At 41.1% G+C, this 27519-nt stretch overlaps 1 protein-coding gene across 1 annotated transcript in view; it reads right to left on the bottom strand.

Annotated features, from left to right (window-relative positions):
- ptprub (protein tyrosine phosphatase receptor type Ub) overlaps positions 1-27519 on the bottom strand; it is a 153360-nt gene that overhangs the window by 44003 nt on the left and 81838 nt on the right. Inside the window, exons 5-12 of the mRNA XM_079692435.1 lie at positions 26415-26530; positions 22634-22808; positions 17154-17447; positions 8495-8812; positions 6848-6957; positions 4498-4699; positions 2949-3051; positions 2591-2864 (exon numbers count right to left, since the gene is read on the bottom strand). Of these exons, the coding sequence (XP_079548561.1) occupies positions 2591-2864; positions 2949-3051; positions 4498-4699; positions 6848-6957; positions 8495-8812; positions 17154-17447; positions 22634-22808; positions 26415-26530 (1592 nt within the window). The remainder of the gene's footprint in view (positions 1-2590; positions 2865-2948; positions 3052-4497; positions 4700-6847; positions 6958-8494; positions 8813-17153; positions 17448-22633; positions 22809-26414; positions 26531-27519) is intronic.

Raw genomic sequence — 27519 nt, 5'->3', positions numbered from 1 at the left:
TATTTTTGGCCTACGTTTCTGTGACAGAGAGAGCACAGTGTTTAAATGTAAAATGACTGAAATGCATAATTGCACACGGAGGATAGGCAAGAAAAACAAAACACAAAGGAAGATACAAAATAGCCCGAAGGACATTATGCAAGTGGTACATTCCAGTCCATACAGGCTGCACGAGCCAAACCTTAACATCTGTTTTGTGGTTTACACAGACAGTCTAATTATCACTTGTGCAATCTTAATAATGTCATTAGGAGGCAAAGAAACGCATCAATGTCATACTGCTATTTGTTGGTCTGTTAGCTTAATTGCTGCTGTGTTGTGCTCTTTAATGTTATCTTTCTCTATGTAATTAGCACTTTATCATGTGTCTGTTCTTGTTGCCATAGCCCCTCAACTGTGCTGAACGGAATTGAGCCAAATCAAAAGCATTTAAGCTGATGTCCCTTTAAAAATAAAGCAACATTGATTGCACCACATTGCACCAAGTCACAAGACCTGGCATTGAGTCCAAAACACTGATCCTGACATAAAGCAGAATCTGTAATTATGTGTTTGCAGGACATTTTTGGGATTAAAAACATCTTGTGCAGCCATTGAACACAGGTTCCTGCCCTCAATATACTTAATCAAGAAGAATTGTTGCAGCACTGCAGCACAAACACAGGACTGATGCCCAGATTTCGACAGTGACTGCTACTGTATGTCCAGGCAAAGGCAGCAGTGTCTGAGAGACCGGGACAGTGCTGGCTGTGTGATTTGGCTCTGTGTCTCCACTCATTGTGGGTCATGGATACTGGCCCCATGCCAGACAAAACAAAACCTAATCCCATCCGCTGGTAAAGCCAGGCCTCCCCTATCTAATCCCATGCTTAGTAGCCTAGTTGTGTGAAGTGCTCACACTGCACTACATCCGTGTGTTTCTCCACTGGGTTGGAAAAATATCCTACTGGTGTTCAAGGGATTTTAACCACTAACAGGACGTGGAAAGTCAAACACCAGTAACCCAGCTTCCATGTTCCTATTCCCAGATGATGTTCACACAAGGCTGCGTAACCCACGGCAACAGTTCTCAGCTCCATTGCCACTGTCTGTGGATATTAAAGCAGCAGCTTTCTACCTCTGATCATCTGCACCTGTGTCCAATTATCTTTAAGTAATTGCCTCACCCAGGTAGCATCTCTCCCTGTAATGGAATCTGGGAGGGTAATGTGGCGTCCTCTGGGTATGAATGGGGAATGGAGGGCCTTGTGCAGTGATATCGATGGAAACATAACAGTGTAAAATAACACACTGCTTTCTTAAGGGGTTTACAACCAGGATGCACAAAGAGTTTTTGTTGTGTGGTCATAAATGCTAAGATAAAAGCTCTAAGCCTGGTTTACCTTGGTCTAAATGTACTTCCTATTTAAAAAAAATACTCAGCTGATTATGTGTATAACGAAATAAGAGAATATAAGGACATTCGAGTAAGAACCATTGAAAGAGAACACGGTGAACAGGAGAAATAAATAGGACAGATGAAGAGCATAGAAAATAAATCCCAAATCAAGTGAAATGAAGTAAGGAACCTTGTTGAACCTGAGTAATTCCAGCTCTACTAATGCATGCAAGTCATTTTCAGTTTAGGACATGCTTGAATATAATCCAAGCTGAATATCAACATACATCATCTCCAGAAAGTTACACTGCCAGCTCAATGTGTTATCATATAACAACCCCATTCACAGCACTCTTTTCAAGGGTTGTGAGCCCAGACAATGCCAATTGTCCTGGAGACAACCAAAGCATTAGTAAATACAGATACTCATTAACAAGACTCATCATTATTCTGAACTCTAATGGGTACAGCTAGCTCATGAAGTCAGACCCAAAGCATTGTTGGGAATTACAATGATAGTTTTGATTTTTCTTTGGGTTGTATGAGGTACACTGTCAGTGTATTTTCCTACTGTAGATGTCAGTTGGCACATCCCCAGATGGACTAAAATGGGAGCAAAGCAATGTACAGTACTGCTGTAGACATTTTGTAGCCATCTGAAAGAAAGACCCATTTAAGAAAACAATACCAGTTTAAGTGTGTATTATATTTAGAATATCTTAAGGCAGGCAGCTTTTCCATGGGGGAAGCTACACTGTTTTTATCTACAGTATGTTCTCTTCAAAGCAACAAGACTCCATTGCCAAAAACATGATTTTACCTTTCAGAACATAAAGGTTTCTCTGCTACCGCTGCCTCAATCATTTCCTTTTGGTTGTATTATTGTGATTATGAATGTAAAACATAAAAAAATCAGACAATTACACAAATAAACTGACCCACCGAGCCAGCTCCTTCAGCAAGTTAAAATCACTGTTTTTGTCAATGGAGTCTGACTCAAACTATTAATAATGTGGCTAAAATATGTTTTGTTGTTACCCCTTTCCACTGAAGTATATTGCTTTGCTGCCATGCTGTGCCTTCTATTTACATCTCTAAACTGAAGGTGTGCTGACCCAAATCTAGTGTGTAAAGAGATTTTGGATAGTAAAGAAAACATTATAAAAACCCACTTCAAAAACTTCCAAACTCACCCCTTTAAAAATCACTCACCCCTCTGAAGTTGCTCATAGCCTGGAAGTAGACAAGGTAGCTCTTGCGGGGGTCCAAAGGACTGTTCCAGTAGCCGTTGTAGGTGTGATTGTCGCCCACAGTGAAGGGACTGGCCTCTGGGATGCTGCTGGGCGGCAGCTCGGCTGTGTAGTAGTGAGGAGTGCCTCGGGCCTGCGCCTCCCCATGGGACATCGGCAGTGGAAAACACTCCTGAAGCCCCAGCTCCCTCTTTACTTTCTTCACCATTTCCTCTTCAACAACCACCTGGTATGTGCTGTAACACAGAGGGGATGTGCACCTTTAATAATCCATGTTTGGTATTAAAAAAAAGATGTATTAGCTGAGAAGATGTTCCCACCTGACAGGGGCCCCTCTGCCTTGGGCTGGGCGAAGCAGGACAGTGATGGTGCTCTCTGTCTCACTCAGGGGGGACGGCATGTCTCCGTAGTCAAACGTGGGAGCTGAGTACACAGAAACATGTTCACACACAATAACACACATATTGACTTACCCAGTTTTCATTTAATTCAATTTAAACAGAGTCTTTGCTCTCCCATAAACGTTTTCAGCCCTTCAATACCTTGTGAAACTGTCAGACCTTCAAGAGCCCTCCTTTTCCCAGTGCTAATAAACCAAGTATCCATAATCTTATAGTCAGTACAGTGTTTCCCTTCTAGTTGTCTTGGATACAAGTCCAATTAAAAGTTATGTGTGTGACGCTGAATTAAACAGGTTGCTAATTTAAAAGGATTTGGCTAAAGTCGTGCTCCTCCCCAGAGATGTGGCTGCACATTTCTCCATAATATCAGTAGTCAATTAGTAAGGAGGAAGGAGAGCAAACTATTCATGAGGAATCAATGATTATCATATTAAAAAGCTGTTTGCAAATACTGCAGCAGAAAAGAGCTGACATCAATTAAGGTGAGGCATTAAATGAAAACTGAAAGTGCATTTGTTGACATTAAAGGTCCGTTGTGGTTAAAATAACTTAAAGAGGGTTTGATGCCTCCTGCCAGATTGAGTCTGTTTGAAGGATGATTTTGTAGCGGTTAAGGCGGCGCACACGTCTGAACGCACGTAAGCCAACGAGGCAATGTGTGTAGTTGGATACTCTGCGGTGGGTATAGCTTGAAGATGCTGACAGTAGTAGCGGTTGAAGGTGTTCAGTGTTTGCTAGCTGTCAGTGCAGATTTGAGAGAGGCTCAGTGTAAGTGAATGTTTTGCACCGTGGGCCAGTGGAGGAGGTTGAGGATGATCTGCAAAGACTTTTGGACTCTATCTGCGGTATGGCTTTATGCCAAGGCTCTGTCTTACATACCGCCAGTGAGCAGTGATTGTGCTCTAAATCTATAATTAAACAAACCGTGCCTCTCTGTAAAGAGACGGAACGAGTGAGTAACTGTGCGTGCGAGAAAGGGTGGGAGTGGCTGTACGTTCATAAGAGGTGTAATGTCATTCCTTAACAAGCACAAATGCATCATTAGGAGGAAATAGAAACATTGAGGCTGGATATCTATCACCAGTAGTAAGCTGTGGGAGTCTCGGAAGTGACACTCTGGTCCCAAGAATGTACTGCATCTTTCTTTTACACATAATACACAGCAGTGTCCCCACTGCAGTGTTCCTCTGCTTCCTACAAGTTAATTTATGTCTTGAGAACTGCGAAATGACAGCGAGTCACAAGTTTGGAGAGGCAATGGAAAATAGCTCCTACACTAAGGGAGCAGTAGTTTTGAGAGAAGAAAGCTGCCGAGGTCAAAAGAGAGAAAACCTGGAACCTAATTATAGCACACAGTGGGTGAAGTCTAGCGTAGTACCTGCATGGTGCTTCTATTTTACAATTTTACGAAGCTTTTTCGATTACTCACATGATGCATAGATGCTCATTCAGTTAGCGGTGCTAATACCTGAGATATTGGTGGTGATTTCAGTGAGGGCGGTCTGCCCAAAGCCCTTGATTGTGCGGCCTCGAACTGAAATTAGGTAAGTGGTTCCCGGGTGGAGGTTGGAGAACATGTGGTAGGTCTCATTCTTCATCTTGGACACAGTTCTTCTGGGTCCCGGGACGTTGATGCCAGGATCAGACGATTCGATGCTCTGGTAACTTATCTGTAGAAAACAAGTTGATGTCAGGGTCATATCATAAAACCTCAGCACTGATTTTATGCTTCATTATCGCAGCTGCTAACACATTTCAAGTAATAAATTCATGCTGATCTAAAGAGGGCATTAACTCAAACGGCTTTGAGGTAAGAATTCATTTTAATGTTTGATTAATATGATTCACTTCACTCATAAATTAATTTCGTTCTTCAAATCAATGTGTGCTGATTAAAAATGGGCTCATAGTTTTAGATGAATAGGACTTGATTGGCATTGGCACTGTTGAATCAAAGTCATACAACCTCCTTTTTACAAAAAATTATTTGAGTGGTACACGATTTCCTGACTAAGTAATGCGTTAAAGGCCTGAGGACACGACACGGTAAAAGTCAATTAAAGTGTTTAAACCAATAGGGCTACGTGTTTATGAGATTAATTAACTCATATTTATGCTTAAGTATTGCTCTTCATGAATGTCCTTAAAAATCTTTTATAAAGTTTTTCCTTGAGCGGTGATTTGCCTCCACGGCACCCTTGAGAGTTTCCACTTATGCTCTTGGAAAGAGACGAGAGCTAAATGAGGTGACCTTGCTCTAATCAGACAAGGGTGAACATTTTCCTTCATTGAGGGAATGGACACACACTCACTAAATTCTGTATTATGCTCATATTCATGTAATACACACATACTTGCATGCGCACCCAAGGCACCCTGAAGATGCCACTCAAGACAAACCAAAGGCTTTGCTGATTGTCATAAAAAGAGCTTAATGCCTGCTCACGCCTCCTTAGTGTGAAGATAGAATTATGGGCCATACAGTGCCTAAACACAGACAGACCTCTGTGTTTCTTCTACAAAAGCAGACATAAAAGATGCCCGACAGTGCATGGACCAGTGAGGACAGCATGGCGGTCGATGAGCTCAGGCGGAGTGGTCAATGGTTTAATCTGTGAAAAATGGAGAGGCTTTCTAAAGCTCTGTAAGAAGAGTTCTATGTCAGCTGAGAGAGATCAACACATTACAGGGAGAAAAATCCGGAGCAGCCTTCACTTTATATGTCAGACCAAAAATCCTATTTAATAATATCCTTGAGGCAGCATTGCAGAGAGGCCAAGGAAAGAAGGCTCCAGGATAGGTAGGAAGCCCACTGATGTATCACCACACACTGATCCATAATCATTATACGGCTGAACATAAGGCCCAACAGACACATGTGAGTTATCTATTAATGACATGGGGCTCTATTTTAATGGCACAAGATCCAGTTTTAAGGGCTAGGCCTTGTGAACAAAGTCAGAGATAGCGTATATGAGCTTCGTTACTATTTTCACTCATATGCATAGCGCAATATTCACTCATGGGTGGATTATAACACAATGGGCCCCTTGGCACAAAATGCCCCCACCTGACCTACATAGTATCAAAAGCCAGATTTTGAATTGAGTTTGTTTTGCTTCTCTTTGTAGACTTTTTGCCTTTTTTTTGTCTATTGTTTCTTTGTGGTCATTTGATGGTGTGTATTTGAGTGACAGGCTGTCGGTTTATGCCAGGCCCTGCTACTTTGGGACCCTGGGCCTGTGCCTGACAGACAGGTTTAGTAATCCATCCAAGCGTGCACTAAATGGTTGGGTGAGGTAGAATATAAAATGGAGCAGAGTGGTTTGGAGATTAAACACATGTCTGTAGTGTGCCCATTGCAGAGCTCAGAAATTGAGAGAACAGAAGTGTTCATCACTAAAAGAGCTTGGTACGTGCTTTTTGAATATCAAAATATTATATAGTTATAAGTTCCTATTGGCATAACTACTTCAATGTTAGGTATGTTTAGATTCAAATATAGTTGTCCGGCTTGTTTATTACTCACAGTAGTAAACATAGCTTAAGGGAAATACAGTAGCCAACTATTTAGTGTGGGGTAAAAGCTAACAAAGAGAAAATGATGGCATAGTAATGAAGTATTTTCAGACTGTAAGTTGTTAGTCCTCATCCTAAAAGTGTGTTCTTTTGTAAAATTGAAACTGAAAAATACCTTTTCAACATCTGTATTGCTCTTCCAAGTATATAAACTAAGCGAACAATTAAGCTAACGCTATATAAACAATTTTGAGAGCTACAGGACAGGGAAATTCGATAGAGCGTCTCTCTGGGCTCACCTCATATTGTGTTATAAGGCCATTGGGCTCCACAGGCTCCTCCCACTTTAGGAAGATCATGTCATCCAGCGGGGTGAAGGTGAGCGACTCTGGCGCGATTCCTCCGGGAACTATAAGAAATTGTCAGAACAAACATTTGTCTGGAAAATTGAAGTGCTAATCCCACAGTGAGCCTCTCCTGTCAATATCACATAAGTGAGAGTCACCGCGGCTCAGAACACAATGCACCACATGAGACTGTCAGACAGCCCAAAGCAGCAGAACATCAGATAAGGACACAGTTAATTTATGATCTGCATCAATTATGTAACCACAACACAGACAAGAGCAAGCAAATCCAAGAAGGATTCTATCATTGTATATGAAAGTTTAGTTGAAACACATTGATGAATATGTCTGGTAAACTTGTTTCTGAATGGCAGTGAACATTCAACAATACACTCTTTTAAACGTGTTTTAGGCCAATTGGGCTGCAGCCCCAGTCCCCATGGGGTGTGATGGTTGTACAGAAGAAGACTTTAATGTGAGATTCAGGCCTGGGGCTAAAACAAGAGCCAAACAGCTGAGTCGACTGTTATTGTTCAATCGAGCTAGTCTGGAGGACAGAGTTGCTTATTAAGGCTTTTGAAAAGGGTTCATAATTGACATAGACTGTATATAAATATATATTTATCTTTAATCTCTTCAGAAACAAAAAAAAACCTGTCCTCTCTCTCTCTCCTGATAGTTTTCTCTCTTTCTCTGTAAAGTGTATATCTCTTTCTAGAAAATCTTGTTTGTTTTGATTTTGTTTTCCACAGCTGAATTGACTTCTCCCTCAACTGCCATGCAGACGATGTGCTGCGGCACAAAGGATTAATAGGAGATAAGAAATAAGCACAAAATCCTATCTCAGCCTTGCCAGGGACTTAGATATAATGTTTTCTCTTTTATGTTATTTTCGTCTGAAAATGAAATGGACCTTTTGTAATGCTGATTCAGCCTCAGTCAGGTCACCCGCCCTCTATTTTGTTGAAGAAAAATAGTCGAGCTGGGGAATGTTTGAAAATGTTGAGAAAATTCACCACATATAAAACAAAAGTGACTCAAATATGAACCTTTATAATTTGTACACACGTGGTTCAGTTAATTTATGTAGTAGAAAACTTTAAAACTTTAAAAATAACCATCAAAGAATAAACCCTACAGTATGTGACAGTAGAGTTAAGGTTATGGGTAGTCCTGGGTCTGTACAGTCTCTAGTCTGACATTTACTATGAGAATAGTTAAACATTTGAGGTATTCCGGTACATTTTAGACATCAAGCTCTGAATAAAAAAAGGAAGATAAAAACACTTAGTTACCAGTTTATAAAGAAAAGTAATGAATACAATAGAGCTACAATATCTCCTAACTAAAGAAGGTTATAATGTTTTGTCTGTTTTGTCTGTTTTGGCGTAAAACGTTTAATGCAGGTAGGATTTAAGATGTTGTATCTGTATTAGTTTAGGCTATGTGTGGTGCTGTAACTAAGAGTTTTTTATTGTTAGGGGTGATTATTTTTCTCAAAAAGTTTACCATTTTGTTAAGACATTTTCCGTTTTTTGATTTCCTGTCCTGTCCTGTGCTTCCTCACTATCTTTTCTGTAACCTCCTTCAGAGACTTACTGTCCTCCTCGGTCTGGAAGGTGACCTCTCTGCCCTCTTTCTTCCCCTCTGGGTTGGCCAGTGACAGACGGACATGGATGCCGTGGTAGGGTGGCAGATCACGCAGCGTGAAGCGAGAGGCATTGTGTTCCACTGCCAGGCACTCGCGCACCGTGGTGTTGTGGCCCCCTCCACCCCCCGCCGTGGTGTAGCGGTAGCACAGGGACACTGAGTATGTGTGGCAGCGTGTCAGGTTGAACGCCAAATTCTCCCACTGCAGGGACAACTGCCTGGACTGCATATCTGCGGACGTGAGGCCCCGAAGTGCACGCATAGGCTCTGGGAGGGAGGAAGATTGAAGAAGAAAGAACAAAAGAAAATTGAATAACAAAGATAGACAAAAAATAATAATACCATTAGAAAAGCCCTGAAGACTAAACTCTATTCTTTTGAGAAAAGGACATTTGTACATTTGTCTTGTTGAGAAATATTTGATTTCAGACAGAGCAATAGACATTGCCACTTACATCTCCGACTACCCTGACAGTAGCTAAATATTTTGTGCGGGGTTATAGTTAAAGGTGGGGTGGGTAAGTTTGAGAAACCGGCTCGAGATACACTTTTTGTTATATTCCATGGAATGCTCTTAACATCCCGATAGCAATGAATATCTTAAGTGCTTTTACAACAAATCCATAAAAAAATGTCATCTGTGGAATCTGTAGTATTGTAAAAAGCACGACCAATCATCTGAGCCGGCCCGGCTAAAATAACTGGATGGCCTACCTGCCTGTCAACCTTCCATCTGTGCACAAACTTATCTGGCGCCCTCATTGGTCATGTGCGCGTTCGTGTGTGTTGGAGGAGGTGCTCTGTAAGGAAGTGGCAGATTTTTTTCCGGTTGTGTATTTTCAAATTCAAGCGCACTCGAGCTGATTTCTCCAAAATTACCTACCCCGCCACCTTTAACATAGAGAAATAAATAGTCACGATGGCATAGTGAAGTATTTTCAAACAGTAAGTTATTAGTCCTCATCCTAAAGGCGTGTCCTTTCTAAAAATTGAAACGGAAAAATGCTGTTTTAACATCTGTATTGGTCTTCCAAGTATATAAACTTAGCGAACAATAGGCTCTGGGAGGGAGAAAGATTGAAGTAAAAAAGAAAAAGTAACAAAGACAGACAAAAATAAATAATACCATTAGAAAAGGCGCGAAGGTTAAACTGTATTTTTTGGAGAAACTGACATTTGTAAATTTGTCATTGCCACTTACATCTCAGACTACCCTGGCTGTTTTTCACTAGTTCTTGTCCTACATGCCGCCATATTGCCGTGCCACAACATGGAGGTCGTCAGTTTGCTGCCAGCGCAACACACCCACAGCCCCACAGGCAGAGCGGGAACTCATGCCAATTGCGCTAATTAATCGGACAGGCTGTGGGTTGCCATCCCACTCCCACCAGTTCCCGCTTCTATGTTGCTGAGCAAATTGACTATCCAGTTGTACTTCAATGCCCTGAGGTGTAATCCGCACACAGAAATGCCAGTGCAATACAAGGGCATTCACTTCTGCCGGTCACTTTTACTGATGGGTCATCGCGATTGCCTGTTGCATAGTTTTTGAAGGCACTGAGTTGATGCTGGTCACTGCCGGGTTAACCCTGACTTTCTCTGATTAAAGGAACAACAGCTCTATCTTATCTTCAAATGTAATGGCTGGCTGAAATACACAGAGAGCCTCTATGCACTGAAGCACAGTCCAGGCAGTGTTCAGGAGAACGTCGGAAACTGAAGGGAGGCTGAGTTAAGCCAAGGACATCCTCAGTATCAATGGAGGCATTTATCAGTGGCCATTATTAACACAGTCAATCCCTTTTTGTCAAGCAACATGCTACATAATGTATTGTAATGCTTTATCCTTTTAATAGTCTGTGTTGAGTAATGGGCCAGGGAGGCAGGGGGTGACAGCAGACATATGGGGTACAGGAAGAGATCAGTGAAATTTGAGGTTACTGGCCAAGGTCTTCATTTCTTCGCTGACTTGCACACTTGGGATGCTTGCTGCAGCTCAGATTAGCGGAGGGAACTGAAATAAGGCAGCTAATGCATCACAGAGTACGGGCTAATGCAGTAAAACAAGAAGTATTTATAAAGATGTATCTGGAAGGTACAGTACTCTGCAGCTGTGCAAGGACACATAAGCTGTATAACATCATTACTCCGCTCAACGTCTATATTGCTCACTTTTTCCCAACTTTTATTCTTCCTTCTCTTGCTATTTGAAATGAAAACCTTCTCAAACACACATACATTTGAATACTTACCAGATTCTAATTTTCTCACTTATTACTGTGGTAGCACAGTTATTTTAAATGACACTTCCAATATATACTGAACCCTTCTGTAGTCACTAGCTTTCTCTTTTAATTTGCTGTCTGGCACCTCATACTAGATGAAAATATGACCAGAGCATTGATCTGACCCTCATCCTGCTAATGTGACTGCAGATCAATGTGTGGGCACATCGCAATCGCAAAGTAGTAAACTGCACCCAGAAATATATGGTAATGCTCCATTGTTCAGTGTGGCTGAGGATTGTCTTAATGGTGCAATTGATAGTCTGCACAGTCTGAGAGCTAAATAAAGAGAGGCATTTAACTGCTGAGTTGATGAAAGTGCCGCCAAAGAGGCCACAGTGTGCTCATTGTGGCTTTTCTCAAAGTGGACATTTGTGCCAGTCCCTTCCCCTTGCCTCGACTTATCTTTGTGTATGCTACGGGCACCCATTCTCTGGCACCCTGCGGAGTGAAAACTGCAGCCGCCCAAACATGGCAGAAGCCCAGTGCCCCATGTTGATCCTTGGAGATTGGACGTTAGAGTAGATGTGACAGGTTCTGGTTTATTATCCCTCCTAAAACTGTGACAAAGCACGGCGGCAGGACAGAGCAGAGTTGCCTTAGAACAAGTGCATCTGTTGAGGAGATCTGCATTGACTGTGTCACACGGGAAAAGCACATGTGTACAGACAAGCACAACATGTACCCATGTGTGAGAAAAAACAAGAGCACACATAAATCCAAACACCACAAATGTGAACATATAGGGAATTCTGGCTCAGAATGGAAGACATGATGAACGACATGCCAAAAGAGGTAAAGCACTTGTGTTCCTAATGTGCCTAATTTTAGTCAGACTACAGTACAGTGCTGGCTCCCTCTGACAGACCCAGAGCATCATGAGCAGGAGCTTTCCTGGCGGTTCAGTGACCCAGCAGCAGGTGGAAGCCCATTAACGTGGTTTGGGGACCACCTGCAGTACAAATGCTAGCCTCTCCTCTATGATTTACTTGAGGGGCTTCAAGCTGTGCTAATGCACCGTGCTGATAATCACAGCAATGGCTCATCAAGCACACCTGGATGGCCATCAGAGCAAGGCAGAGACCATGTTCACATTCACGGCCATTAGTTTTACAGCTACTGCATGAGGACAGCTCGGCTCTGTCAGGATGTGTACGGCGAGTATGGCTAGTTAACGTGTTTGGAGAGGAAGGGAAATATTCAACATGACCAATACATGAGTGAGATTAGTCACAGTCGCGAGAAACAGCTTCTGGAGAGGAAATTCACTTTCCTCCTCAATACAGCGATGGGTTCCAATGTCCCTTCTGTTCGCTGGATAATTACCACCTCCCTGAAATCACTGCAACACGCCCACCATCTATTTTCCACCGCTTAAATCTAATCAGGCCAACAGCGAGGAGGGGCAATCAAGATTCAGCCGTGGAATGTGGGGTCAGGAGGGAGAGCGTCCACCAGATGGTTTGGAGGTTGGGTCGGAGGGAGCTCCGTGAACCAGGTGGTGATTAGGAGTCTCCTGCAGGGTCAAGAAGGTGAGATACACCAGGTGGAGGATTGCAGTGTTGCAGCGTTTTAAAGAGCAACACGCTTAGGTAAGAAACACTGATAGAGCCAAGCAGGAATCAAGCAGATGTAGCTGCACCAAAAAAAACGAACTCAACTAGACAGAAGGACTAACGGCAAATTCAAATTTCACATATACTTACTATTTATTAAACTAGTACTGCATCTAAATGCCCTGTTTAACAGCTCAGCAAACACTGCAGTATTACTTATCCCACACATGGCTGAACAAGCTAATGTCACAGTGGTTGAAATGTAAATATATCATTAAAGGCTGAGTTTAGTGACTTTCACAACACCGATACGGCAACTGTGAAAGCAATTTCCCTTACGCTGTGGATCCTCTCTCGCTTCACCTCTCGCACATTCACATGCCTCATTTTTACTGTTTCACTCTCTCATTTTGAAAAACTACTACTTGTCTCCCACAGACACATACTCCCACACCGCAGCTTTCCTTCACCTCTTCCCTCTCGCGCAATCGACTTTTTCTACAATTTTATTGAGAATTCTTCGTGTGTCTCTTGAGGTGGGCTGGGGTGTGCAGGAAGGCTGTGAGCTCACTGGCACCCTGATGAATGGGGGGTGGGGGGGTGTCTCTGGCTGTTGAGAGAGGAGAGTAGCTTTAATATGTCACCAGAGAGGGGGCCAGGGAGGCTCTACTGAAGCAGGGTGGGGAGATATGTGAGGGATGGTGTGTGGCAGGAAGAGACCGTTGGGCATAGGAAAGAGTGATGACCATGGAAGACTCAAATCCAGAGACTGCCTTTGGGTAACACAAAGCTCTCCATTTCGTGTGCCTGAGAGCGCTGCACACACATTGCAGATGCAGGCAGCGGTAATGACTGACTGCATCTCTGTTCGTGCATCTGCATCGACACAGTTCTCTTTGTGCTATATGCGTGTACGTATATTTAAAAGTGGCTGGCATCCCGCTCATCTCCCTGGGTGTTTCTGTGTCTGCACAGTGACAGATGACAGGGGGGCGCAGACGTGAGCAGGGAGTAAAAAATGTGGAATTAAAAAAACAGTAGCCTGATGGGGAAAAAAGCTTCCCCTGAATGACAGATTAAATCATTTATATCTAAATCGGTAATACTGGAGTGTCAGCTGTAACTATAGTTTAAGGGGAAAGTGTTCTTGCTGCACAGACGAGGCACAAAGTGAGGTAATTATGGCTGAAAGATTTAGTCTCTTAATTAATTAGTGAAGCGATGAAAAATCTATAAGAGACAACAGCATTATTATAATTGATTCATCATTTTTGTAGAAGTGAAATGGCCAAACATAGTCATATAAGAGGATTTTTGTCATGTATGACAGTAAGCTGAATATCTTATGAATTTAAACAATCAAACAAGTTCAATAAAACATGACATTTGAGATGTTACCTTGGGCTGTTTTCTACTTTCTAACATTTATAGCTAAATATGAATAAATGTGTTTAATAATAAATACAAATGTACATGAAATTAAGGAAAGTAATCCTTATGGAGGCCCTACAAACCTACTATGAATATGTGAGGTCATATATTTTCTTTAATAATACGTTTATTTATAATAGCACCTTTCACAGAAATATAATTCACAAAGTGCTTCACAGGTAAGAACAAAAGTTCAAATTAAGACCACAGAAACTCATTTAATTTACTAATGTGTGTCACTAATTGTTTATTTTAAAAACATTATCATTGTTATCTTTGTGTACAGTAATTGATATGTCTCCACCGCTGTCACCTACACATTCTTGTAAATGTATTGTACATGCTAAAGAAAGATATTCTATCCTCAAAAGATACCAAAAAAGCCCGCTTTAGGATGTCCACAGAAGTCTGTTATCTATTAAATAACTGTCAAACCGATGGTGCCATGCTGGCAGCAGAAAAGGGCTCCCCCCTCAGAGAACACGGTGATAGCAAAAGTGCTTTTTCTGTCCATCGGCTCCACTCTGATTGAATTTTAGCAGATTATCGTGACAGATGCAGCCGCGTATAATACAACTCTCTGTAGACTTAAAGGTAGGGTACGAAAGAATGGAGAAACCAGCTCGAGTGCGTTAGAATTTGAAACTAAGCAGCCGAAAAAAATCTTCCCCTTCCTTCAGACTTCCTTACAGAGCCCCTCCTCCAACACACACGAACGCGCACATAACCAATAAGGGCACGAGATAAATTTGTGCACAGATGGAAGGCTGACAGGTAGGTAGGCCATCCAGTTATTTGAGTATAATTGGTCGTGCTTTTTACAGCGCCACGGCTTCCACAGATACATTTTTGTATGTATTTATTGTTGAAGCATTCAATGTGTTCATTGCTATCAGGATGTTAAGAGCATTCCATGGAATATCAAAAAAAGTGTTTCTGAATTACCTACCCCACCTTTAATAATGCTGTTGGGCATCAGTACTTTGAGCCGTGGGTCTTCCAGAGAAATACATAATTAAAAGCAAAGAAGACATATTTATAGGTATTGCTATAATAGATCAGGGGTCTCCAAACTTTCTTCATCTGAGAGCTACTTTGAAAAAATGAAAGTGGCCAAGAGCTACTTGCATCACATTGCTTACATCTATTCACATAGCCCTCATCAGTTGAATTAAGCTATACTTTTGTACACGTGTGAAATTGCAATACCTAAAGCTTATCAAAGATCTTAACTTCCAAGAAAACGAAAATGTCTCACTTCTAATTATGGCCCACATAGGGAATACATCACCTTAATCACCACCTTACAAGCATCTTATGGCACATGTATAAAATAAGTGCATTCACTGTTTTACAGTTAGTGAGATGACTGGCACTGCATGGAGTCCACCATACAGCATGGTGTATACTGGAGTGTACCCACTTAGGTTCACTCTAATAGAGTCATTTAAATGTCCATCAGTCAGTCTTGTTCTGTATTTAGATTTCATGATATTCATGTCAGAAAAAGCTGCTTCACAAAGGTATTTAGAACAGAACCAACTAAAGCAGACATGTTCAGTGCTGCTTGGTGAATGTTCTTGTAATTTTCTGGGTCTACAAGGCTCCAGAAATGTTGTGATTTTTGCTGAGACTTAAAGCTGAACATGATTTTGGAGATTTATAACCTCCATCTCCATCTCCACAGGAATGACACTGAACAGTTCAGCCATCTTTTTCTTTTCCTTCTTCTTCGTGTTGACATGAAATTATAAACCATAATACATCAACTGTATAGGACTCCCTATATCTGTGTGTGAAATTGTTCCATCCTCAAAAACAAAAAACTAATACTAGCTTCATCATATCTCAATCAGTGATTAAGTGAATAATAAAGTTTCTATCAGGTCACTATCAGCCTGTCACTCATTATTTTCAGGGAGGGGGCGGGGTTTGGAGGAACGGAGAGGAGACGGTGATCGTGGAAGCTTTCCTCCTGCCTTCACAAACTTTACAGACATATTTATCGTCTGAAAATAGCAAGAGGACATTCATACTCTGCAATCCAAGACTTGGTTAAATCCACCAAAAACCTGACATGACGATAACGAGTGTTTTTCAAAAAACACAAAACCCTGTGTGTCTGAGCTGCAGCGACAGGTCCTGATTCAGAGCGGTTCATTCTGCTGTTGGTTCTGGACTGCTGTTGGTGGAGAAAGCAGACTGCTCCGTGTGTGGTGTCGCTGTGCCGCTGTCACGTCTGTTCCTTGATCTCTGCGTCACCGACCACTTTGATATATATACACGTGTTGGAGACCCCTGATCTAGATTAAATGCATGAGCCTGTGAAATTAACAAAAAACAGAACAGTGCCCTGACACAGGTTGCATAGGTTAACCTGCCCAATGCTTGAGGTTTCTACCTGACAGCCGGGTGTCAATCTATCAGGAGATTTTCTGGTAAAACAAAAATACAACTGATATTTGACAAGACAAACCCGAAAAGGTAAAACAGGAATAAAGCAAATACACTTTTATAAATGACCACAAGATTCAGTCTTTGCTATAAATTCATTCCTGTGATAAGGTAAATGATTGTATAATTCAGTTTAAACAAAGTAACACACAGGTGAAGCTTGCAGGTGTGTTTTCAGCTTGTAGTGTCAGCAGATACTGACCAGTTAGTAGCAGTTTGAAGCTGCAACAGGACTTTCGTGTTTGGAGTTGTTAAAATACTCTATTAAATGACTGAGCGTGTATGTTGATGATGATACTCGCCTGGACTTTGACTCTGAGCTCTATTATCTAACATGCCCTGCAATCAAATGATGCTGTGTGGCGTCAAGCACAACCCTCTAACACATAAGGGCAGCGGTTACTGACCCGAAGGTCTGAAGATAATAAGACAAATAAAAGTGTTTCTAACTTTTTCTAATATAAATGTATACTGCATATATTTTGCTTAATATTTGATGTATCAGTTTATGTGAGAAATTGTTTGTTTGAAAACGTTTATTTATTTTTTCCACCGCCTTTTTTTTGGAATAAACAAGAATATTTTACTTTCAATTGCATCTGGACATTCCTTTATTTTCTCTCTCCACAACAAGCGTATATTCATCGGTCAGCCCATGAGTGAATCCCAGAGAAAATAATTAAAAACAAAATGGATATCGTGGTTATAAATGTATGTATCATGTCAATTAATAGTATATGTTTCTTGTTCTCTGGACGATCTTAATTTCTATGAGACTGCCTGATTAAATGAAGTGATGATGCCTTTAATACCCAAAAGGTTGTTAATCTCTGCATTAGGCAGCCCCTCCCTGTCTAGTGGTACAGTGTGTCAGGAGCTCACCTGCACATTTGGTTCTGCTCACAAGAGGCGGTCCTGGGGGGCCGGTCCCTCCCTCCCCGGGCCGAGTCAGCAGCACACTGATGTGATACTCTGTGTCTGGCTCCAGGTGCCACAGTTTATAGGTGACCATGTTGACTCCGTGCACCTCTGACCATGGAGACTGGCTGGCGCGGTACTCAATCTCCTTCCTGATAATGGGGCCATCTCCCAGGATAGAGTTGGTGTTGAGCTGGATGATTAGGTAAGTGGAGCCGGCTCGCAGCAGCTGGGGTGGCGCAATGGGGGATGGAGGTACTGTCAGAGGAAATAAAAAGCATTGTTTTTCGTTTTCCAGTCCAAAAACAACTTTGTATTGGTGAAAGCATTTGCTGGTGGGTACATACAGTAGCACTGCTGCTAGGTAAAGTTGTAGTATTCATTAAATTAAACATTTGTAAGCAAACAGATGTCTCCTCGTGTTAAAGCCCACTGAGTCTCAAATGAGTCCCGAGAGACTCCTGGATGTGAGCAGGTCAAACTGTGTTCACATAGCAGATTAGTCATACCTATTAACAAGGCATTCAAAGCCTTGCATACATTTCAGCAAAGCAGGGAGTGAACAAACAGCTGTGCATGCAGTCCATTGAATGTGTATGATCATTGTGGATGAAGGATTAAGTGTTGTACATCTTTTTCTCTAACTGAGTGTTCTTTCCCTTTAGCTGGTAACCATGATGAAAGAGGAGACTCTGCATCACTGTCGGAAAAGATTGCCAAGTCCAGGATTAATTCCAGAGCCCAACGGTCAAATGTCACTTACTGGCAGATCCAAGCCACTGAACAATTACACGGGCAACAGTGTGAGGGAAGGGAAGGGAATGCAAAAGAAATGAGGACAAAGCATGAGAAAAAGATCAGAGTTAGATCTGTGGCTGTGACTAATCCTTCATTCCTGCAGAGGCACCTCTGTCTTTGATGGCCCTCCTGCCTGTGAGCCTTCAGCATCACCAGCGCCTCACCTCTACTCTGCACCGCTTCCCCTGCCTGCAGCAGCTCATTTTTCGGATGTCAATGACTGCATCCATAATGAAAGGCCACGTTTAGGCCTTAGGCTGCGCAGCCAGTGGGGACACATTTAAAACAACTCACTCATCTCTTTCAAGTTCTTTGCACTATTTCAACTATTTTATTTGTTTTATTGTGTTGCACTGTTGACCTAAGATTTTCATTACACTGTAGCTATGTACAAAAGCCTTGGATCTTGAATTATTAAATTCACTGCTTTTTTTTCTCAGAATATGAATGTCTTTGTTTCCCTCCTTTTACAGAGCTATTGTCAAACGTAACATTGTTCAGTGCCAGCTTCTGTTGAATTAAGTATTTATCCAACCAGAGATTTACGCTTTAACAAGGAGTAGAACACATCTTCTTAAATATTACAGCAGAATGAAATAATTCCCCCTTGGGGATTAATACAGAATATCTTCTTCTTTAAATGTAGTCAGAATTAAAAATATAATATGCTGCCACCACAAAAGCCATAAAGACATAAAGTACCTTAAAGATTAAATTGTTTTATTCATTATGAGGACATGTTGCTCTCCTACGGGCCAATAATAAAGATTCATCATGATTCCCGCATGCAATCTGCGGTTTAGAAATGAGTGGTTCTAACTCATTACAGGGATGATTAGCCTCTTCTTAGCAGGGCAGCAGGGAGAAAGGGATTTGTGAAAGTCTCGTTAAGAACTCGGTCTCAGCTCCTGTGACATAGATTACAGGGTTACAGGCAGTTCATTGAATGTGACTTATAGCCGGACATCACATCTACTCATGGTGCAGAATAGGCTGGCCCATAGATAAGATATTTGTCCTGATTGTATCTTAGAATTATGGCCTGGCAGTTATATTTCCCTGACAACCAGTCAAGATGCAGTTTATGTCTAAATCTCAACATATAAAAATGTAGAGACTAGGACGGGGAATGAAATAGCCATCTTGGAAATCCTTTCTCACCCTCTCTGCAACAAGCTCAATCTGGCAATCTGGGTCTTAGAATAGAGGATACGCTTTGTTGTTCTTGTTCTGCTGAATGTATATTATTGTGTGTATATAAGTTCATTAAGGGAAATAACACAAATAGTCAAATGTATGTGCTCACATAATGGGTAAATAAAACTGATTCTGATAAAACACAGACAATGAAAGACAATGCTTTATATATTGATGTTGCTGTATAGTAGCTGCAAATGCTGAAATGTGGATGCTCCAAACATATCAACAAACCTGCAGCAAAGGAGAATCAATCACCACAGTTTCAAAGTGGAAACAGCACGTTTGTTTCACAAAGTCAATATCCAACCAAATGTGAAATATTGTCTCTTCTTCTGTTCCTGAGAATAGTGTTGAATCATAGCCATAAAGGGTTTTTGCAGTACATCATTATGTCACAGTGAAATTGACCTTGTCATCACTTCATCGTGTTATACTATTGGACATTTGTATGGGATTTTGTAAGAATGAGCAAACTAATTCTTGACTTATGGCCAAAAACATGTTTCTTGGCCGTTACTCAAGAATTATTCCGCTAATTATGAAAAAATGCTCCACCAGAATCTAATCAGTTTATCCAAGTAGTCCAAGTCGACTAGTTTGCCAAATTGAAAGAAACTCCCTCAAGGCATCCCTGAGATAATACGTTCATATGAGACTAAAGTTCATTACAGACCAAGCCGATTTTCTGCGTCGATAGATGTCGGGCCGTCGAGTCGCCCTACTCAGATTGGTGTGTCTTGGGGTGTACTGCACCGTTGTGTCTTTTCGGCCGTGCCGACACCTTCCGCCGCCGATTCGACATGTTGAATCGGGAGGCTGTCGGCCAAAGAAATCTCTCTGATTGGCTGTTCAGCTTAGCGAATAAGTGCATGAGAAGCGAAACGGAAAGGAGGGACCCAAACAAACTATTAAGAAGGCAAATCTGAGATTTCTTTTAACTCTAACAGGTTCGGGAAAGCCCCATGAGGTTCTCGCTGTAGAGTGAAAATGGAACGCACACGCTATTTGTTGTTTGTTTATATCACGCATTCTGTTCTTCTTCTCACGGTTATCACGCAGTCTGTCTTCCGGTTTCTGCCTCTTTTGAATGACGAATACACACTACTGCCGCCTGCTGGTAAGGATAGTTATTGCCACTCACGCATGTGCAGTTCATACATGCAACTTGGCCGTCGGCTGAAGTCTCGGTGTGTTCCAGTGCGAAACATGGCCAAGACGCAGGAGACGTGGGGCGACGTGTCAGTTTGGTGTGTAAGGACCACATGCAACTTAAAAACATAACGCCGCCAGCCACAGCTGGCTTCAAAGCAGAGGCATAAAAAGAGCAAGGAAAGCAATAAAGGCATGAATACAATAATACTTATTTGCTGAGAATCTGATTACACTGAAAGGGATTTTCTGGGCTTCTATGAGCAATGATTCCTCTGTGTCTGTGGTGACAGTGTTTTTTTAATATTTTGGCAAAATAGCTTCAGTACTGTTGCAAGTGATATGACTTACAATAAACCAAATATGTGCTTCAAAATCAATCAACCCAGATCTATCTCAGGCTCTAACCATTGAATAGCTGATAAGACATTCCACAAACAAACAAAAATGTCAGCCTGTTTATGGCATAGGAGGTATATTAAAGGTCACCTATTATGCAAAATCCACTTTTTCATTTATTTAAAAACAATTTTATCAATATGTTTATTGATTTTCAGCTTACAAAAAAATTACATACATAGGACGAAGACATAGAGCCAAAAGCAATACACCTATAGCCTACACAGGACAAATACTTTACTTTACATTAAAGAAAAATAACAACACTAAATTAAATTGGTACATACAACAAGGGCACTCTAATACATCGGCAACCATCCAGTTTTCCAGCAATAGGACCGTATTTCTGCAGAGGATATCACAGTAATTTACATTTTAACATATTATAGCATTATCGCCTTATCCTGCCCTAGGTTCGTTCAGAAATTGAGATCGTTGTTCTTGGTATACTGTATAAAACGTCCCCAGACCTTCTGGAACAGTTCTTGTTTGTCTTTGAGAATGTAAGAGATTTTTTCTAAAGGCAGAAATAAAGAAAGTTCCTTAAACCACTGTGCAATACTAGGTTTGCCCAACTTTTTCCATGTTAAGGCAATCACTCTTTTTGCTTGTAATAAACATATATCTATACAAATGTGTCTTTTATACATAAACATGTGTCCCCTCTGTGTAAAGGGATTCTGAACGTTTCAGGAAAAAAGATTAGCTCACTTTTTGTCCTGATCCATTTATATAAAAACCTGTCTGAAAATGAGCTGATCAGATTTTGGCCACTTTATGATGTCATAATTTTTTTTTGGCTTGTGCAACCATTAGCCAATAACCAACCAAGGTAAACCCCCCCCCCCGCCCACCTTATCACCTGAATCTCCTCCTAGAGCACCATTGTGTTCTTTTTAACCAAATATCTCTCAGAGGGGCGTGGGGAGGGGCTCCTTATTTTTTTATCTAAAGTAACAGACAGAGAATCAGCACTTTTGAAACAGGGCTGAAACAGAGGGGATTATGGGATGCTACAATGATCTGTTTGGTGTTTGGAGCCAAACACTTCAGAGACATGTTTTGTATATATCCGAGACCTAAAATATGTTGATGAAAAACAGTATAATAGGAGACCTTTAAGTTATGACCAAATGTTTTCGATACATCATCTGGAGATCATGCATGTTCTAATACATTTTCATGGCAATCTTTCCGACAGATGTTAAAGTAATTTAGCCTGCAACAAATGGATTGACAGACCAACTAAGAGAGACCAATAATGCCGTCAGCGTATTCTGCACTCTCTCTAACTCTCTCCTACCCTCACAACAGTCTTTTAAAAAGACCTTATACCAGGAGGAGCATATAGTACAGGGCTGAGACATCGGGAATCTTTCACATTTCTCCTTCCTTTGCTGAGGGCGGGAGTTCGTTATGCCTTCCAACCATCCCACAGCCATGTCATTACTATGCTGTCAAAGTGGTGTCAGGCTGTGGAGCTGAAGTGAGTAATGGGAGTGAGGTCACCATCTGCGGTACATGATATGACAGGGGCTGCAGGAGTCCAAGTCAAGTGAACAGCTCTTTGACAGAGAGCTGAAGAGCTGAGCATGGCAGCATATTTGACAACTCCAGCTCAGAAAACAACACATGTCAAGTAAAGTGCATTTGAAATGCAGAGAGCCTTCATGCATGTCGAGCACTATACAATTTACATTTTTTGAGCGTTCAGTTTGAAAAAGGTGTCTTTGTTTTCGATCATTCGTAAGCAAAATGAATCTCTGAATCCCACGCAGAACATCATGTTTCATATAAAAGCAGCAGGGATGAACTCATGTTTGGGATGAAAGAAACAGGAGGGGGGGGAAGACCAAAAAGAGGAACCATAAGAGACAAAAATAAGAGAAAGCGTTTACCTTTAACAACAAGTTCAGCAAAGTTTGACACCCCAGAGCCCCTGGGAGACTGGGTGACGCAGCGGTAAAGGTCTTGATCCGTTTGCTGGACATTGTCTAGCTGGAAGGATACCACAAAGCGCCGGTGACTCAGGTGCTTGACTGATGCTGTTGTTAAAATGTCCCCATTGTGTCTCTGGAAGGCAAGAAAGGACAAGGTCAGAGAAAACACGACGGGTCATCATGTCACACACACACACACACACACACACACACACACACACACACACACACACACACACACACACACACACACACACACACACACACACACACACACACACACACACACACACACACACACACACACACACACACACACACACACACACACACACACACACACACACACACACACACACACACACACACACACACACACACACACACACACACACACCTCATAGAGTGTTTCATGTGCAATAGCTATACACACAGACACAGTTAGAAAAAGAAGAAAGATTCAAGCTCCACAACCAACCCTTCGCAGAAGACTGCCTTGAAGGCTTGCTGCCATGAATTACTTTCTATAAGTTTATGTTGCAACAAAACTACATTTTTAGGCTTAGGAAATGAACATGGTTTGGATTGGAATAGACCTGATGTGGAAGAAACTCTCAAGAATAACTTGAAACCCTACCTGAACCCAAACTATCTATCCTACAGTCCCCATGATGCACCTCTGTATATCCTCTGTTTATTACACCCACATCTTATAAATGACAAAAGAAAATTGACCTTGTTTTTAAAATGTTCTGTTTACACCAAGAATACGGATTTTGCTGATAGTATGGATCCGCTTTTTAAGAGTAATAAAGATTTAGAATTTATTTTTTCTGAACTTGTCCCCAGACAATTTATATGATGTATTTTCTTTCATGTTATCGTGAAAATCCTAGTAGTTTCATTTTTGTCCTTCTTTACATTTTTCTAGTCCTGCTCTCCTTTTAGTTTACCCTTATTCCTTTCCTCGCTACCTGTCTTGTTTTCATACTTTGACGATATTCCAAATAGTAATTATGTATGCCATGAATATTGATGAATCTTCTATTCAAATGACCCAGGTGCACACACGATCCAACCTCCTCTGTTAACATCCCTTCACACACACACAAACACTCATTCCCTATTAATTAACCCTTGTATGCAGTTATTACTCAGTGAACTCCTGGGACACAAAGCTAATCATCTAACAACAATAACAATAAAACAAGCTTAATTTATTGCTATCCAGGTCACTTCTTATTACGGCTATGTGATTAAAAAGAAGGATTGTCCATTTGTATGCAATTTAATTAGGATGGCAGGAGAATCTCTCTGATTTAATCAGACAATATGACAATCAGACATGCTTTAATAAAGACAACTGAAATCTAGTTAAAATAAGAGTGGTTATGGGGGTTATACATGTCATGAGTGTTGTCCCTTAATGAAGCCCATCTTCAACCTCAGTTTTCCTTGGTGTGCAATGTTATTGAACTAAAACATTTAACTGCTCAGCAGTTAGAATTGGGAGACAGATGGGCTTTGCTGCATTAAGGTTTAATCAGTTTAGTAAATAGGCTAACGGAGGAATAGCAGCATGTAGACTATGTTTTGGTATAAACAAAAAAAAAGGTACATTAGAAATGGCTGTGAGACAATAGCTGTTTTCAGCATAAAGCAGAGCGTCACAAAGCAAAATCACAACATGAAAGAGATAGTTGGGGCAGAAAGTGGGAAACAATAGGAAAATGTTGCGTGTGATTCAAATGAATGTTGTATGATGCACCTTGCTATTGCAGCCTGAGAGGCATTTCTCACATTGTTCCACACCATTAAAACTACGAGCACCCGTCAAGTCCACGTAGCCTCAAAGACAAACATGAATCTGACATTTTTTTTCACATGTTTTCAGGCCATTCTCTTTGTGTGAAATAGCCACCATGAATTTTGATACTTTTGATCTGCTAGTTTTTTACAGAACCCAAAGTGTGTGAGCGTGCTGGGACTAACAAGGAGTTTTTCGGGTTACGATAGGCCATCCCAGCTTCTGTTTTGCTTCTGATTTGGGCCTTCGAAAAGCCACAGACCACACAAACCTCAGGCCGAGCCTTAAAAAACAAACACATAAACAACACCTACCGATTTGGGTTAAGCGGGCAATTAATCTTGCGACCACAAAGAAAGACTGAAAAAAATCCTAATCCCGCATCCTTCCTGTATCTTTTACATTTCCTTTTTTCCTACTAAGCATGTGGATTACAGAAAGGAGGCAGGGGAAATTAGGATAAATCTAATAAGTATGAGATCACTTCATGTTACGTAAACAATCTGGCTGTAGCTAATTGGCGAGGAAACGACAAAACGATCTGTTAATCTGGCAGGCATGTGCAGTCAAGACTGTGCTGCAGCTGGTGCGGCAGACACAATGAATACCAAAGGGCACAACAACAGTAAACAACAGTATTGGGAGTTCATATGAAGAAAACCGTTCTAACAGACGCGTTACGCAGGCAGGAGGACGATGAAGAGGACAGTAAAAGGCAGGGGAGAGGCAGGGAAGCAGCATTTCAGTGGCCTGGAGATCTCATTACAGCAGACGCCTGTATAGTTATGCCAGCTAATTACACAAAGCATTTGTCTTCATCCTTGTGCTGTGACTAAATGGCTGTTTTGATAAAGAGGTGGGAAGGAGGACGCATCAATTAGATAAATCTCACACCTACAAGTTTTAAAACAAGAAAGTAGGTTTGCCTGAGGTCAACCGTGATTAACACTTGCTGTAATGGGGGGTAAGATGTTTGCGAAAGCAGTGGATGTGTGGCTGTGCAGAAATTGCAGCATGAGATGAAAAGCTGAAGAGCCCAACAACCCAATGACGTTTGGTCCTTTAATCAGGGCTACAGAAAGAGGAGAATTTTAAGACCACAGAGACATTCCCACAAGAGCTAAGGACTGCATGGCCCGTCTGACCTTCACAGAGCAAGGCACTCTAGATGAAAAGACAGAAATCTAAAACACAGCGCATGATTTGAATAAAAACAGGAGGCAGTGAAGAAAGCAGAGAACACTATGATCTTATAAGCAATGCTAATTTTCAGAGGCAGTGAAGTGAGGAGGCTTCAAGGCCTTCATGGCCTTCACAGCATTAGAGCTCTGCTTCTACCATCTTTATTTAAGAACTAACGTCAGGGACACATCATTATTACAGAAATAGAGAAAACCTTGTTGCGATGGTTATTTAGGGGAACAGCCTATTTAAAAATGTAACAAGTATGTGAAACCTCAGTTTTACAATCATGAATATGTCTTTAACTGAATGATTTACATGGCATCGGGTTAATGAAGTATCAATAAACAAACAACTACAAAAAGACAACAAATAAATCTCTGAGGACTACAAAGAGATGCAAACAAAACTTAACAGAGAAGTTAAAAAAAACTAAAAGCAAAGCTAAAGACCATAATGAGACCCACAATTACTATGGAGAGAGAAAATTACACAATACAACGATATGCAAAACAACCACAAAGACACTCAAAAGGACAACAAGGAGACACACAATGACTACAGAGCGCTGTGTTGTGTTTCCTACGGTCTGGGTGATTTACTGCTTAACCTGCAGCACTTCCAAATTATACAGGATTTCATCTTTAAAGTGTGAAAAGTGCCCAAACCAGTTTTCTGTTTGTACTGTCTGATTATTTTTGGGATGTAAAAATACTAAAAACTCACAAACTCCAGCGTTAAACTACTGACCTCCAGCAGGAACTTCTCAGCCTCAGCTGCTCTTCCAGAAGCAACACACTGGAAAGTAGCGTTTTGCCCAGCATTGACCTCCTCATCTCCTAGCCTGGAGAAGTGCGGCGCCTTATCTAAAGAGACAGACAGAGAAAGAAACACAGTGAGATCAAAAGACTCCATTACCTTTCAGCTATTCACAATGTCAGTCAGCTACACAAGATAACATTTTATCAAGGATTTTTTTTTTTCAAACGCATTAATAGGAATTTTAGACATTTCTGTTTGAGAAAACAATTACCGGTAGCTTTATCCAATGTTTACCCATCGTGGATTTAATATCAATAACTTTCTTCATTCATTTGGAATTTAATTAATTGTGCTTTATTTGCTTGAATTGTTCTGATGCACTTGATATTAACAGTTTTTTCTTTAACTTATTATATAATTGTTAAGTATTTTTGTTCGATTTCTAAGCATATTACTTACATATAAAGCAAAAACCTGAAATATTAGAAATACTGCCACAATCAGTGCAGAAAAAAAATAAACAAAAATACCAAACACTGGAAAAGAAATATAGCAAAAAGAAATCTCTCTTTTTTCTTTAGCTTTTTTGGCATTTGTTTGTTTATTTGTGTTGACAGTGGAGGATAGAAGTTGTTGCATTTCCTTCCACTCCCAGATTCTGCTCAGCACAACAGAACTTTGAATACAACTCAACATTAGAATAAATCAAGAATAAAAATATAGGATAAGATCAAATAAGATCAAAAGCAAACATTAGTGTGTATTTACAGTAGGTTGAGAGGGGGACTTAGTGTATGTTGCCATATAACTTGCTATCAAACAGCAAAATCTGATAAGAGGCCATTTATAACGAGCAGAATGTGGGAGTGAATTTGCAGAAGAAAACCGTAAGTATGCATCAGCCCTCCCCATTTCGACTAATCATTTCCCTGCATGCTGTGCGGAGCTGCAAATGAGTCAGTGTGTGGGTGAAGCCCTCTCACCCAACTCTATGGTTAACAATACTGGAGTGAGAAGCAGACTCCCGCAGAGCCAAATCACCGGGTAAACGCCGGGAGCACTGCCTGCCTTCTCTGAGAAATAGGGTCGGACA

The sequence above is a fragment of the Notothenia rossii genome, assembly GCF_949606895.1.
Source record: "Notothenia rossii genome assembly, chromosome: 7".
Classification (NCBI taxonomy): Eukaryota; Metazoa; Chordata; class Actinopteri; order Perciformes; family Nototheniidae; genus Notothenia; species Notothenia rossii.
This window is presented reverse-complemented; position numbering and strand designations above follow the sequence as displayed.